This window comes from Dromiciops gliroides, chromosome 2 (genome assembly GCF_019393635.1).
Source record: "Dromiciops gliroides isolate mDroGli1 chromosome 2, mDroGli1.pri, whole genome shotgun sequence".
Lineage (NCBI taxonomy): Eukaryota > Metazoa > Chordata > Mammalia > Microbiotheria > Microbiotheriidae > Dromiciops > Dromiciops gliroides.
The window spans coordinates 604,465,978-604,479,560 of record NC_057862.1 but is presented as its reverse complement, the minus strand read 5'-3'; the positions used below and the strand labels follow the sequence as shown (position 1 = coordinate 604,479,560).

General features: G+C 48.1%; 1 protein-coding gene across 1 annotated transcript in view; it reads left to right on the top strand.

Moving 5' to 3' along the window:
- Positions 1-13,583, top strand: part of TTC7A (tetratricopeptide repeat domain 7A) — a 202,081-nt gene that overhangs the window by 156,475 nt on the left and 32,023 nt on the right. Inside the window, exons 16-18 of the mRNA XM_043990192.1 lie at positions 8,879-8,995; positions 10,521-10,618; positions 12,909-13,043. Of these exons, the coding sequence (XP_043846127.1) occupies positions 8,879-8,995; positions 10,521-10,618; positions 12,909-13,043 (350 nt within the window). The remainder of the gene's footprint in view (positions 1-8,878; positions 8,996-10,520; positions 10,619-12,908; positions 13,044-13,583) is intronic.

The window sequence follows — 13,583 nt, the reverse complement described above, 5'->3', positions numbered from 1 at the left end:
GCGCAGTCTAGCATCCTTCACGACACTGTCTCGACTTTGTATCTTGACTCATCTCCTAGTGCTTCCCATGCACGTTCTGAGCTTGGCCTCCCAGGGGGCAGCGGGGCAGCGATTCCAGCAGCCACGATGAAGGCATGCAAACTAACGTTCAGACGGTTTACAACTGCACAGAGAATCAGTAGCGTGATGGGATCTGGAGCCGGAAGGGACCCTGGAGATCCCGCGGTCCAGGACCTCTTGTGTGTCTCCTAGGCCCCTTTGGCAACAGTCGGGGGAGCCTCTGGCTCCCTTCTCAGAGGGATGTTTTAAACACACAAAATAAAGCACCTGGCATTACGAGGAAACTGATTGTAGCAAGATGCAGTTGCCCAAATCTTTTTTTTTGTGTGTGTGTGAGGCAGTTGGGGTTAAGTGACTTGCCCAGGGTCACAAAGCTAGTAAGTGTTAAGTGTCTGAGGCCGAATTTGAACTCAGGTCCTCCTGACTCCAGGGCTGGTCCAAATCTTCTTTTAAAAGTTCTCCGATCCCAGGTGAAGAGCCCCTAGTCCAACCCTCTTGTTTTTACAGAGAAAGAAACCCCAGCCTGCAGAGGTTAGATACAGTCAGCGTCACACAGGGAACGGCAAGTGGAATTGCAGCCCGGCTCCTTTGGTTTGAGCCTAATGTTCTTTCTACTTACACCAAGCAGAGCTCGGACTCTGGGAGAACCCAGGGACCTTTTTTAAAAATAGATTTCATTGCTGTCTTTTGATTTTACCGCACCTAGATATTCCCCCTACATCCCCTCCCAGAGAGCCATCCCTTAGAATAAAGAAGAAGAAAAGAAAACATAGAGAAGAGAAAAAATATTCCCAAAACCTGATCAGCATATTGGAAAAGTCCAACATTATGTGCAAAAGGGCCCAAGTATCTTGACTCTTCAGCGTCATCTCCCTAGTTAAACCATAAGTTCCTTAGGGACGATGTCTTAACCTTCTCTTCCTTCCCCATAACAGGTCCGTAGCAAGTGCTCTGCATGACTCCTGACCAGGAAGACCTGAATTCATAACCTCCCTCTGGCACTTACTTAGCTGGGTGCCCCATGGCAAGTCCCTTCACCTCTGCCAGCATCAGTTTCTTCATCTGTAAAATAGGGATAATAATAGCACCTCTCCCCTTTACCCCCATCCCTCAGGGTGGTGGTTTGGGTAAAAAGAGATGTAAAGTGCTTTGAGAGCTTTAAAGTGCTATAGAGATGCTGGCTGTTTTTAATACTTAAGGATGGAGTTGGCTGCCCTCTCCCAAACTCCTCCCATCTTTCCCTTCCCCAGCACTGCCCCTCCCTACACACACACACACACACACACACACACACACACACACACACACAGAAGATAAAGGTCTTTGAGGCCACAGGGCTCCTTTCTCAGCACATTATTCAAAACCAGCCACATGGAACAAAAGTTAGGAAGAAGGATGACACGTGGGTAAATGCTTCTGCTGAACCCTGGAGAAGGTGAAGGCCATGAGCGAATTCATCCATTCAGTGCGGTAGGCATCCCGAATGTCACTCACCTCTGTAGGTCAGGACAACGAGCTGGCACTGCTGGATTGGAGGCCAGCGTGGGGGACGGGGCCTTGCTCCCTGCTCCCTCCTGAAGGCTTCTGGCAGCACAGGAGAGGTTGCTGCACCAGCTCTTACCTTTGGCCTCCATTCCAGCCCAACTGGTCTGCCCACGTTTCCCCCGCCAACTGCATTCCAGTCCAGCCCTTGGCTCTGTGCCTTTGCATAAGGGATCCCCCACATCTTCAGTGCTCCCCCTCCTTGGCGCCACCCTGCTGAATCCTACTTCCCTCAAAGGCCACCTTGTGTGTGGAGATGTCCTGATCTCATCTCATCGCCTTCTCTCCCCATGGCCTTTGCATTTTCTTCCTCTTGGAATCACTTCATATTATTTTCTTTGGGCTTTGCATTTAGAGAAGCAGAATGTTTAGGTGGTTAGAGGCTAGCCCCAGAACCAGGAAGAGGAATAATAATAATAATAGTATATTTATATATCACTTTAAGATTTGCCGGGTGCTTCACAGATGTCACCACTTGATCCCCACAGCAACCCTGGGAGGTAGGTACTAATACCCCATTTGACAGATAAGGAAACTTGAGACTGAGATAGGTTAAATAACCTGATGTGGATCACACACTAGTAAGTGTCTGAGGAAGGATTCAAATTCAGATCTATCTTGAATCTAAATCCAGCAGATCCTACCTCTGACAAATACAGGCGACGCGACCCTCAGTGAGTTGTTTGGACCTCTCCGTTCTTCAGGCAGTTCTCTAAGAGAAGGTTCTGACCCCCATTAACACAGTTTCTGCCCGGGAAACCTCAGGTCCAGTTCTTCTCCATTCCTTTTTTGTTGTTGTTGTTGGGGCAGTGGGGGTTAAGTGACTTGCCCAGGGTCACACAGCTATTAAGTATCAAGTGTCTGAAGCCGGATTTGAACTCAGGTCCTCCTGAATCCAGGGCCTTGTGCTTTATTCACTGTGTCACCTAGCTGCCCCTGTCTGTGCCCCCTTGGTAGGGATTTCTAGATGCTTGTTGAATCCATTGAATTGGCCCTGGATAGCAGCTGACCTCGGGAGGAGGAGGAGGACCCCAGTTGCTGGGCAGAGTTGTCCTCCTGGCCCTGAAAGCACTGAAAGAGACCTTTCAAGCTGCTTATGTCAGTGGCCTGCTCGCAGGGTGTTTTCTTAGTGCATTCTTTCATGCTGCACTGAACTTACACATGATGAAGAATCTGCAGCTCCCTTGTAGCAAAGGAGGAGGCTGCTCTCACAGGCAGAAAGTGGAGGATCTCTAAATGGGCAGATGTCTGTCCCTGCCAGTTGTGCCTGCCTCTGTGCTAGACTTCTTGGGGGGTGCAGAGAAGGGTGAGACGCTCACCTTGACCTAGACATTGACCTTGGCCTGGAATACAGGTTTACAGTCAAGTTGGGAATGTAGCACAGTAGCATGAGAGGCGCCCAAGGCAGCTCGGGATTAGTTTCCGCTGTGTGTCCTGAAGCCGGAGAGATCACCGAGGTGGGGCGTCCTGGCACAGGATCAGCCGTTGAAAGCTAGAAGGGACGGACCCTTTGGTTATATACACACACGAGGAAGCTGAGGCCCAGGAGGCTTTGCTGACTTGCCCCATGTCACAAGAACGAATGAATAGAAAAAAGAGCAGATATTCAGTGATTGCTATGGGCCTGAGGCTGTGTTAGGAGCTGGGGATGTACAGAGAGAGGGAGGGGGGGCGGGGAGGGTGGACAGGAGTCAGGGCGATGTAAAGCTGAAGCAGGGCCTGGTGTCTAGGGGCCCACAGGAGGAAAGAGCAGGCTGAGGAAGCCGCTTTGTACTGAGGCTGAACTCCTGGAGAGCAGAGGCTCTCTCTTGCCTTGCTTTCTGTCCTGGTTACTTAATGTAATGCCTGGCATATAGTCATTTAAATTGATGACTTAGTCACTAATCCTTAGGTTTGGGTGCTAGTGTAGGAACTCCCAAAACGAGTGGAATAATTTTCCCAGGGACTTAAACATGGATTTTGGCATTGCCTGGTGTGGAGGTCTCATGTCCAGGTCCAAGTCAGGAGGAATCCGTCAGCAGGTGCAGGCAGCTGGCCAGATGGCCTGGGAAGCTAAAGACAGAAGCAGCAGAGCTGGGATTGGAACCCAGGTCATTTTTGGTCTGCAGGCCATCCTTGGTCTCCAGACACACCAAACTTCCTTTCAGTAGATGAGACTTGAGCTGGACCATGAGTAATAACTACAAGTGACCAACATCCGTGTCCAAGAAGGGAGCCAGTGTGTTAGAAGAAAGTGCTCCTAAGGCTGAATCATAGCTTTGAATCCCCTGTGGGAGCTAGTTAATTTTACTCAAGGACAAGAATCCCAAACTGTTGGCTGGGCACAGACTCTCCTAACTGCAGCCAGCCACACAATGCTGGGAAATAACCAAGAGTCACATCTAAAGCGTCTGCTGTGTCCAGGTAGCATCCACACCCGCACGCACGTGGGTACACAAGTAACAGGAAAGCCTTCTAGGTGGCCAGGACTGAGCCCCTGTGAGGTCTCTTGCACAGAAAAGGAGAAAGCTCACCACCAACCCTTCTCTCAGAGGCATAACACAGGGGGACGTGTCTCATAAAAGTTGAGCCAACAATGTCACCGGCACATACGAGGAATGACATCATTCCTCTTTGCTGGGGATCCTGAGCTGAAAAACGTATCGTAGGGAGGAGAGATGGAACTTATTCACAAGCTAGTCTGCAGTTCCCCAGGGTCAGGGGCAAGGGGTAAAGCTAGAGAATTGCCTGTTTGAGAAGCCTACAGGATAAGCACGTGCTCCAGCCAGGAAGGGATGTGGTTTGCTTGAGAAATTCCACTCTTGGGTCACTCATGCTAATGGAATTTCAGCAGTAGGGCCCCAGCCTGCCTACAGAAAAGTAGCTTCTGACCCGGCTTGGCTTACAGTGATCCCTATACCTGGCACGTTGCTCGGCTGCCTTCGTCCGGTCCGGGCCCTGCGTGCTATGGCCGCATCCAGAGTCCTGACGCTGCCCTGACCAGCTGGGAGAGCAGGCCTGGGACGAGTCATGTTGAGTCAGGTCCTCGATGAATCAACTGGCGTGGGAGCTCTGAATGGCAGGATGGAAAAAGCAGAGCAGAGGAGAAGGGGTCCCAGTGAGCCACGGGAAGGGAACGGCCTGCCAGGGTCATGGCAGGAATGCCGCAAGGCCAAAGCGGCCGAGTCCAGGAAGGAGTCCTTAGGGGAGATACCCCAGCCCTTAGTCACCAAACTGAGGACACCAGCTGCCGGAAGGAGACTCTAATCCCTGCCGCCCCAGCCCCTTACAGGAGCAGAGGGGTGATGCTAACTACTCTCCCTTTCATTCCTTCCCTCTGACTGGGCCCAGGCCCTTGCTTCATCACTGAGCTCTGTCCTCCCCCCAAATCCTGCCTGCCCTTCAGAAATCAGCTCTGACACTCACAGGGCCCTCTCTGGAGACCTTTCTGATGGGCTGAGGATGTGTTCTTTGGAGCTCTCTTTACTTGTCTGTGGGTCTTATCTTCCTCCTAGACTGTAAGCTCCATGAGAGCAAGGATTTGTCTTGTCTTAACTTCCTTAACCAACTTCCCCAGGTTCCTATCAGGGGGCACCTCCCTCAGACTTGTCAGCTACTTTAACTGAATTCATGAAACCCTTCTCAAGTGTTCTGTGAAACATTTACAGTCTGTATTGTATTATAGTGAGAGGCAGGATGGCTAGTTAACCTTTGAATCTGGAAAACCTGGCTTCAAGGTGGTACTGTTGATAAAATGCCCAGCATCAGGAAGACCTAAGTTCAAATCTGGCCCAGACACACAATAGCTGGGTATCCCACCACACTCCCTTTTTCCCTCCCAACAAAACATAGGCTGAGAAATGAAAGCGTTTGAAATAAAAGGGCAGGGGTATCAAGGGTCAGGTTTCCAACAGTGTGACATTTTCCCCTTTGGAGGGAGAAGAGCAGACATTGCCATTGTTGTAGCTCAAAGGGGAAAGATAAGGTAGATGGGCAACACCACTGTCCTCTTTAAAGGGGAATGAAAAAGTCACAGAACAACAGGAGATAAGGGTTCTAAGGAAATGAAAGCCCACAGATGGGAGACCGGCCTTCCAGCATGTGGCCACTGGCCTTTGGCCTGAGTGCAATGAAGTGTTGGGGACAATACAGCAATGACACGATACTAAAAATATGGTGGGCATGACGCTGGTGCTGTGCTATAAATTCTGATGGAGAGGGCTGCTAGGTGGTTCAGTGCATAAATCACTGGCCTTGGATTCAGGAGGACCTGAGTTCAAATCCGGCCTCAGATGCTTGACACTTACCAGCTGTGTGACCTTGGGCAAGTCACTTAACCTTCTTCATTGCCCCACAAAATTAAAAAAAAAATTCTGATGGAGAGTTGGAATTTAGATAAGAAAACCCTTTCTCTCAAGGCAGTTATAATCCATTTCAGAAAAAGACATTAACCCAAATAATTATAATGCATAGTATGTGCCTTAGAGTTAGAAAACCTGTTACTTGGGGTCTGAGGGCTGCTTGTTTCCTGCCAGAGGAGTCATGGGAAACTTCCTAGACGATGTAGAAATTGGGCTGGACTTTAAAGGGCGAGCAGAAGTTCAACCGAGGGGGAAGGAGGAAGTTTGAAAAGCCCAGTGACGTTCATGGGATGATCTGGGCCGGCCACAGCATCAAATCCATGGAAGTCTCTGGACGTGAGGCTGCAGAGGCCACCAACTCGGGGAAGACCTGACAAAGCAGGAGGATCTGGACTTGAGTCTCCAGAGAGCCAGGAACCCTTGGAGATTTTTAAGCTGAGTGATAACGTGACCCGATCTGTGTATAAGAACGATCATCCAAATAAGCAGTCTGCAGAATAAATGATCAATAAACATTGATTAAGTACCAGCCATGTGGCAGGCCCTGTGCTTGGCACTGGGAATACAGATGATAATACTGCCGCCAAAGAATTTGGGTTATAAAGGGAAGAGACAACAATTAGACATAGACATGTACACACACACACATGCATACGTACATACATACCAGCATAAATACAATTTAGCTTGGAAGGAAGCACACTAGAAACTGGAACCAGGGAAGGCTTCTTCCAGAAGGTGGTTCTCACACCGCATCTTGAAGGGAGAGAAGGATTCTGTGTGGCAGAGCTGAGGAGGGACGACATGGGGGGATGGGGGCAGAAGTTGGCGTGTCAGCAGGTAAAATGAGAGGGAAGGCCAGCAAAGCTCCATCTCGGAGTACAGGAGGGGGAGTGATGCGCATCAAGGCTGGAAAGGAGGGTTGGAGGCAGGTGGTGAAGCTGAGCAGGGAAATTGACTTGCCCAGGGTCATGCACCTAGTGAGCACCTGAACTACAGTGCTAGCCATACTCCAGCATTAGAAAGCACAGCAGTCACTGACCGGATGATACATGGGATGAGGGAGGGTGAGGTGTGGAGCTTCTCACTGGAGTGGCAAACCTGAGTGACTGTGTCTTCAGCAGAATTGGGGAAGTTCAGAAGAGTGGATTTTGAAGTGAAATCGAGCTCTGTTGGGAACATGTTAAGTTTGAAATGTCCGTGGAACATCTAGGTGGAAATGTCGTAACTTGAGAGAGATTAAGCCTGGATATGGAGATCTGGGAATCATCTTCACAGAGCTGATCATTAGACCCATAGGAGCCAAAGAAGCCCCTGATACAGAGAGTATGTAGATAGAGAAGAGATGAGGATCCATGATGGAGTCTTAGGGAGCCTGCATTTAGGGGAATATGGTAGAGATGATGACTCGGCAAAGGAGAATGAAGAGTAGGATGGAATGAGGAATGTCAGGTTTTTGTGGTTGTTTTAACATTTTATTTGTTTTTAACGTTAGCTTTTTAAAATTTGAGTTCTAATTTCTCTCCCTTCCACTGTTGAGAAGGCAAGCAATATCATAGAAATTATATAGGGAAAGTCATACCATATTATCCATGTTGTAAAAAGCAAACACAAAAAGGCAAGAAAAGTCTTAAAAGTGAAAAGATTATGCATCAATCTGTACTCAGTTTATCTGTTCTCTCTGGAGGTGGATAGCATTTTTCATCATGGGTCCTTTGGAATAGTCTTGCATCTTTGTAGTGAGCAGAGTAGCCAAGTTGTTCCCAGTTGGTCATTATTACAATATTACTGCTACCGTGTACAGTGTTCTCCTGGTTCTGCTCACTTTGCATCAGTTCATCTAAGTTTCCACAGGTTTTTCTGAAACCATCCTGCTCATTATTTCTTGTAGCGCAATAGTATACCATCACATTTGTATGCCACAGCTCATTCAGTGAATGTCACCTGGTTTTGATTGAGGAACTGGAATACTTGTAGGTGATGCTGACATCCACAGTGTGACTATCCCAGTGTGTGGATGGGGTGGAATGAAGGAGTGAGTCGTGGGTAGGAGCTGGGATTTTCAACCTGGAGCAGGAAGGGCCCTCAGAGGTCAGCTAACTGTGGCATCGAAGGCATTGTAGCCTAATGGATAGAGCATTGGAGTCGGGGAGACCTGGAGTCAATGCCTGCCTCAGGCTAGTGTGACTGACAAAGTTTCCTTGCCAATAAAATGGGGATAACTGTAGCCCATACTTCACAGAGTTGTTGTGAGGCCCAAATGAGAAAAGATTTGTAAAGTGCTTTGCACACATTAAAGTGGTTGTGTGTGTTAGCAATTATTATTATACAATAACCATGCATCTGTTGTAGGGCAGGAGGGTAAAAAGTGCCAGGTACTGAGTGGGTGGGTAAACTGGAGTGATTCTGGCCAGTTTCTTGAAGGAGGTGGGACTTTGGGCCTGGCTAGAAGGGATGAGTTGTATTTGAGCAGCCCACAAGGCCTGGTGGGGGGCACGGAGCCTGTGCCTCTTCAGGAAGCCCCTGGCGCCCAGTCGGCCCAGGGGTACTCTGCTCAGTCCTCAGCACAGTACGTGTTCAGATAGGTGTGTGTTCACTCCAAAGGCATTTGGTAAGCACCGGTTCTGGGCCAGCCGTTTGGTCTAGGTGCCAAGTGCACAAAGTCAGTACCAAAATCCTTGCCTTCTTACACTGTATGTGTATGTGTCAGATGCTTCAAGGAGAAAGAAAGCGCCAACAAGGTAGGGGTTCGGGAAAGGTTTCATGGCATGACAAGGATGAAAGGGGAGTCGCACACAGAGCAAGCCAGGCATGCCAGAGCAGCCCCAGCAGCCCACGCCATGCTTCAGGGGGGAGAGGAAGAAGGGGATGGGGGGGGGTCTGATGGCGTGTTCACGACAGTCTTGAGCATCCACGCTGGTTTTCTTTCTCTGCAGCCTGATGTTCACGAAAGCAAAGCTAGAACGCATCTACAAAGGCCCAGACGAGGCGCTCGTGACCTGCAGAAACATGCTGCGCCTGTGGCAGTCCTTGCACAGCGTCTCTACAGTCGGGTAGGGATCTGTTTACTGGGCTTGGGGGGCTGGAAGCAGAGGCAAGCACAGCCATCAGCCCGTAGATAGGACGGCGAAAGTTCATTCCTTCAGCATGCGCTGGTTGATGAAGTCAGTCACTGGGCACGACGGCACTGGGCTAGAGACCGAGGAGAGGCAGAGACTGGGAGGAGGGCTCCCACTGCCTTCAGTCTAGGAGGAAAGGGCTATTGTAGTGGTGATTCCTGTCCAGGAAAAGCAGTTCCTGGGTCCTTTTGAGGTTCCACAAGAATAATTATGACGTGAAACTAGTGCAGCAGGGCACCAATGGAAAGACGATCTCTGGCTGAGGGACAAGAGGGCCAGGGAAGGATCGCTGGGCCAGGAGTCCAACAGATGGCGTTTGGGGAGGGTGTACTAGGTGTAGGTCCTAGTGTGAATAAAGGCATGGAGGTAGGAAAAGATGAAAAAAAATATGGGGAATGAGGAAAAACCTAGACCTTGACTAGGGGGAGGAGGCTTGACTTGGGATCTGTGGACTTGTTTTGATAACTGCATTTATCATTGGTTTCTTAGATAATCCAATGAATTCTCTCTTTTTTTTTTTTTTTGCGGGGCCATGGGGGTTAAGTGACTTGCCCAGGGTCACATAGCTAGTAAGTGTCAAGTGTCTGAGACCAGATTTGAACCCAGGTACTCCTGAATCCAGGGCTGGTGCTTTATCCACTGCGCCACCTAGCTGCCCCGATAATCCTATGAATTCTCTTTTAAGCACTTGGAAACATTATTCTGAGAAAGGGGTCGTCCGTGACACAACACGTTAAGAGCCCCTGGCCTAAGGAACAAGAAGTGGAAGGGGAGGAGTCGGCTAGAAGGATGAGCTGGAGTCATATTGTGCTCAAATGTTAGGCTCAGGAGGTTTTATTTAGTCCAGAAGGCAGTGAGGAGCTGTTGAAGGTTTTTAAGAGTGGGGTGATGTAATCAGAATTGTGCATTAGGAAGATTAGGCTATCCGGCCAGTGAAGGATGGGTTGGAGAGATGAAGAGGCGAGGCGTGTTGAAGGGAGCCTGATGAGGGTGATAGCCAGAAGAGACAGAGAAATATCATGCAAGTAGTATTGATAGGACCTTTTAACTGATTGGGTGGGGCTGGGACAAGTGAAGGGCATGGCCCACAGTAGTGGGAGGAGAGAGGAGACCTCAGGCAGCTTGGTTATGGGAACCTTAGCATAAGAGAAGTCAGGAAAGGAAAAGGAGCAGGTGTGGAGGTGAAGCTAATGAGGCTGCTTTAGGATACGTTGAGTTTAAGGTGCTTTGCAGAACATCCTAGTGGAGATGTTGGGGGGCGGGGGGGGGTGCACTGTATGTATGGTTGGGTGTGACGCAGCAAGTTACTGGCAGAGCTGGGCCTAAGACCTGTCTGTGCCCCTTAAGCACCTTTCCTCTTGACCACGTTGCCCATGGCAGTGGTAGGCCTCTGCTTGGCAGTCCTATTTCTGACTATGATGAAAGGTGCCCCATTTAATCCCCACCCCGTCTTTTCCAGGGGCTCAGAAAAGGATGGCAGCCTCACGGAGATGCCAGTGCTGAAGAAGCAAGGCGGGATGCATTTGACCCTGCCTGATAACTATGAGGAAGAATCAGGTAAGAAAAACTCTGAGATGAAGGCATCTGCCTTGGGGGTGGGGGAAGGGAGAGGGATGCAAATTGGGAAACAAAGATAATATGATATTTTGAAGTTTAGAGAAGAAAAAAAGTTGTCTGGGGTACTCAACCACCTTGTTAAATTTAATAACATATGCTTTAAAAAAAAAAAACCCACAAGCGGGGCATCTAGGTGGCGCAGTGGATAAGGCACCAGCCTTGGATTCAGGAGTTCCTGAGTTCAAACCCAGCCTCAGACACTTACTAGCTGTGTGACCCTGGGCAAGTCACTTAACCCCCATTGCCCTGGGGGGAAAAAAAGGAAAAAAAAAGGCAGCAAACTCTTCAGGGCAGCTAGGTAGCTAGGTGGCACAGTGGATAGAGCACCAGCCCTGGAGTCAGGAGTACCTGAGTTCGCTGTGTGACCCTGGGCAAGTCACTTAACCCCAATTGCCTCACTAAAAAAAAACCCCACAAGCTTATGTTTCATATATAATCCTCTTTTTTGTTTTTTGTTCCTTGTGTATTGGAATGTTTGTTGATGATTTTTCATTTCATAATAAAAAAGAAAAATGTTTGAAAGAGCAAAGGAAAAACACTGAGATTCAGTGTGAGTGTGGCCCCCTCTTGTTGAGCTACACTATGAAGTGCCTTGGGAATCGCATTTGGACTGGGACACAGATGTAGGTAATGTCATACAGCATTGTCCTCATCCCCCACTTCAGGCCTCTTTCATTTAACCAGTACCAGGAGCTTCAGTAGGTCTTTGGAGCCTATTAAGTGATATACTAATTTCTTCAAAATAAAGACTGACAGGGGCTGAGGGGAATAAGAGCACTTTGGTACCTGTACCTCCTGTAAACATGGGAGAAGAACAGAAAGAAGACAATAAACAGGGCAAAGATATGTTAAGGCTCAAGGCTTGCAAATGTCTAATTCAGGGAAGAGTAAGTAGTAAGTTGATGGATTGTACTTCTTTTTACATTTCTATTCTCAAGGCTGACTTTACAAAATTAGCTGATCCTTAGCTCCTTGGCGTGAAAAGCAAGTTATGTGAAATTCATCAGGTACTTAAGTACTACAAAAGACATTTTCATTAATTGAGGATTTAAGGCAGAACTTTTTTTTTGAAAAATCAACAGGTTCCCATGGCAAGGAAAGTATAAGCAGGATATAATGAAACTTATGGTTTTACTGTTTGTTTTTCCACTTCATGAACATGTCAAAGGTCACATTAGGTGTGACTATAAAGTAATGAACCCAATTCTGCACCTTCCAAATCTAACTCAGTATTTTTACATTCATTCCATGTGTCTGTATGTACATATGTGTGTGCATGCATGCGTGCATATGTGTGTGTGTGTGTGTGTGTGAACATCAGAAATGGAGTTTCTGTCTTTAATGAGGAACTAGCTTTTAGAAAAGTCATTAAATTCATATGTAGACTTCTGTTGTCAAGTAAGATCATCTGTTTGTTTGGACTGATGTCTCCTGAGTTACTAGGGAGAGAGAATGAGCTTGAATTTCAAATGTGTGCATGTTTGTATGTGTGTGTTGTATGTCCCTCTGAGGTCTTACATTTCTTAGCAGGATCTCCGCCTCCCCTCGGTGCCATCCCAGAATGGGAGGTCTCTTCAAAGAAAAGCTTAGTGTCTGACAGATGCTACTTACAGAATTGTTCACTGTAACAACCAGTAAACTCTAATGAATGGACTTCCTGAACTGCTTTGTAAACATTGGCCCAGGTTGGGTCTATCCCTTGGACACATGTGATGTTGAAGAAGGAGTTTCAGATATGGAGTTAGAAGACTTGAATTTTAATTGTCATGCCTTCTACACTTAAGATCAAATCAGTTCTCAGGGCCTGCATGTCCTCACCAGCAAACATTTATGAAGACATTGGATGAGATGCCCTGCAAGAAGGGTCCCTACCATTTCTAAATCTTAAGATTAGATATAAACTTACTATATGTGAGTATATACGTCTATGTGACGGACTCCAGGACATCCGTCAGTCACTAATCACCTACCTAATGTATGATAGGCCCTGTACCAAGGGGCTGGAGATAGAAAGGCAAACAGCAGGCCCTGCTCTCCAGGAGCTTACATTCGAATGTAAATAATGAAGTAGATAAAGGCTGTCAATACAAAAGAAATGAAGAGTAGCCTTAGAGGGGGCAGAACTCTTACTGGAGGGTTGGGCTTCCCCACTTCCCCAGCCCGTGGCCAGTTTCCCTCCTCGGGCCAGTGGTTGTGTCCTCATGGCTTAATCTCTCCCTTTCCTTTGCAGGCTCTCACGCTGCTTCCTCCATTGCAGCATCCCGCCTGGAGGAAGCCATGTCAGAACTGACAATGCACACCTCAGCGATGAGGCAGGGACCCATGCAGATGTGGACCACACTGGAAAGGATCTGGCTCCAGGCAGGTGAGTCCCCAGAGGCATTCTGGAACCCACCTCCACAGCAGAAGGTCAGAGAAATATGGAGAATAACCCACCTGCCTCCTTTCCAGCTGCTTTGGGCCGTCCACTCCCCCATGCTCTCAAGAGAGGTATTGGGATGAGGACCCCAGATTCCCTACTGAGCTTGGAAGAAAGGCCTAACCTGAAGTCTTTTTTTTTTTTTCCCAATCTTAGTGGTACTTTTTTTTTCCAGTTACATGTAAAGATAGTTTTTCAAGATCCACTTTTTTTTTTTTAGTGAGGCAATTGGGGTTAAGTGACTTGCCCAGGGTCACACAGCTAGTAAGTGTCAAGTGTCTGAGGCCGGATTTGAACTCAGGTACTCCTGACTCCAGGGCCGGTGCTCTATCCACTTCACCATCTAGCTGCCCCCTCAACATCCACTTTTATAATATTTTGAATTCCAAATTTTTCTCCCTCACTCCTTCCTCCCCGCCCCACCAAGACAGCAAGCAATCCAATATAGGCTATGCATGTACAATCACATTAAGCATAACTAGTCAG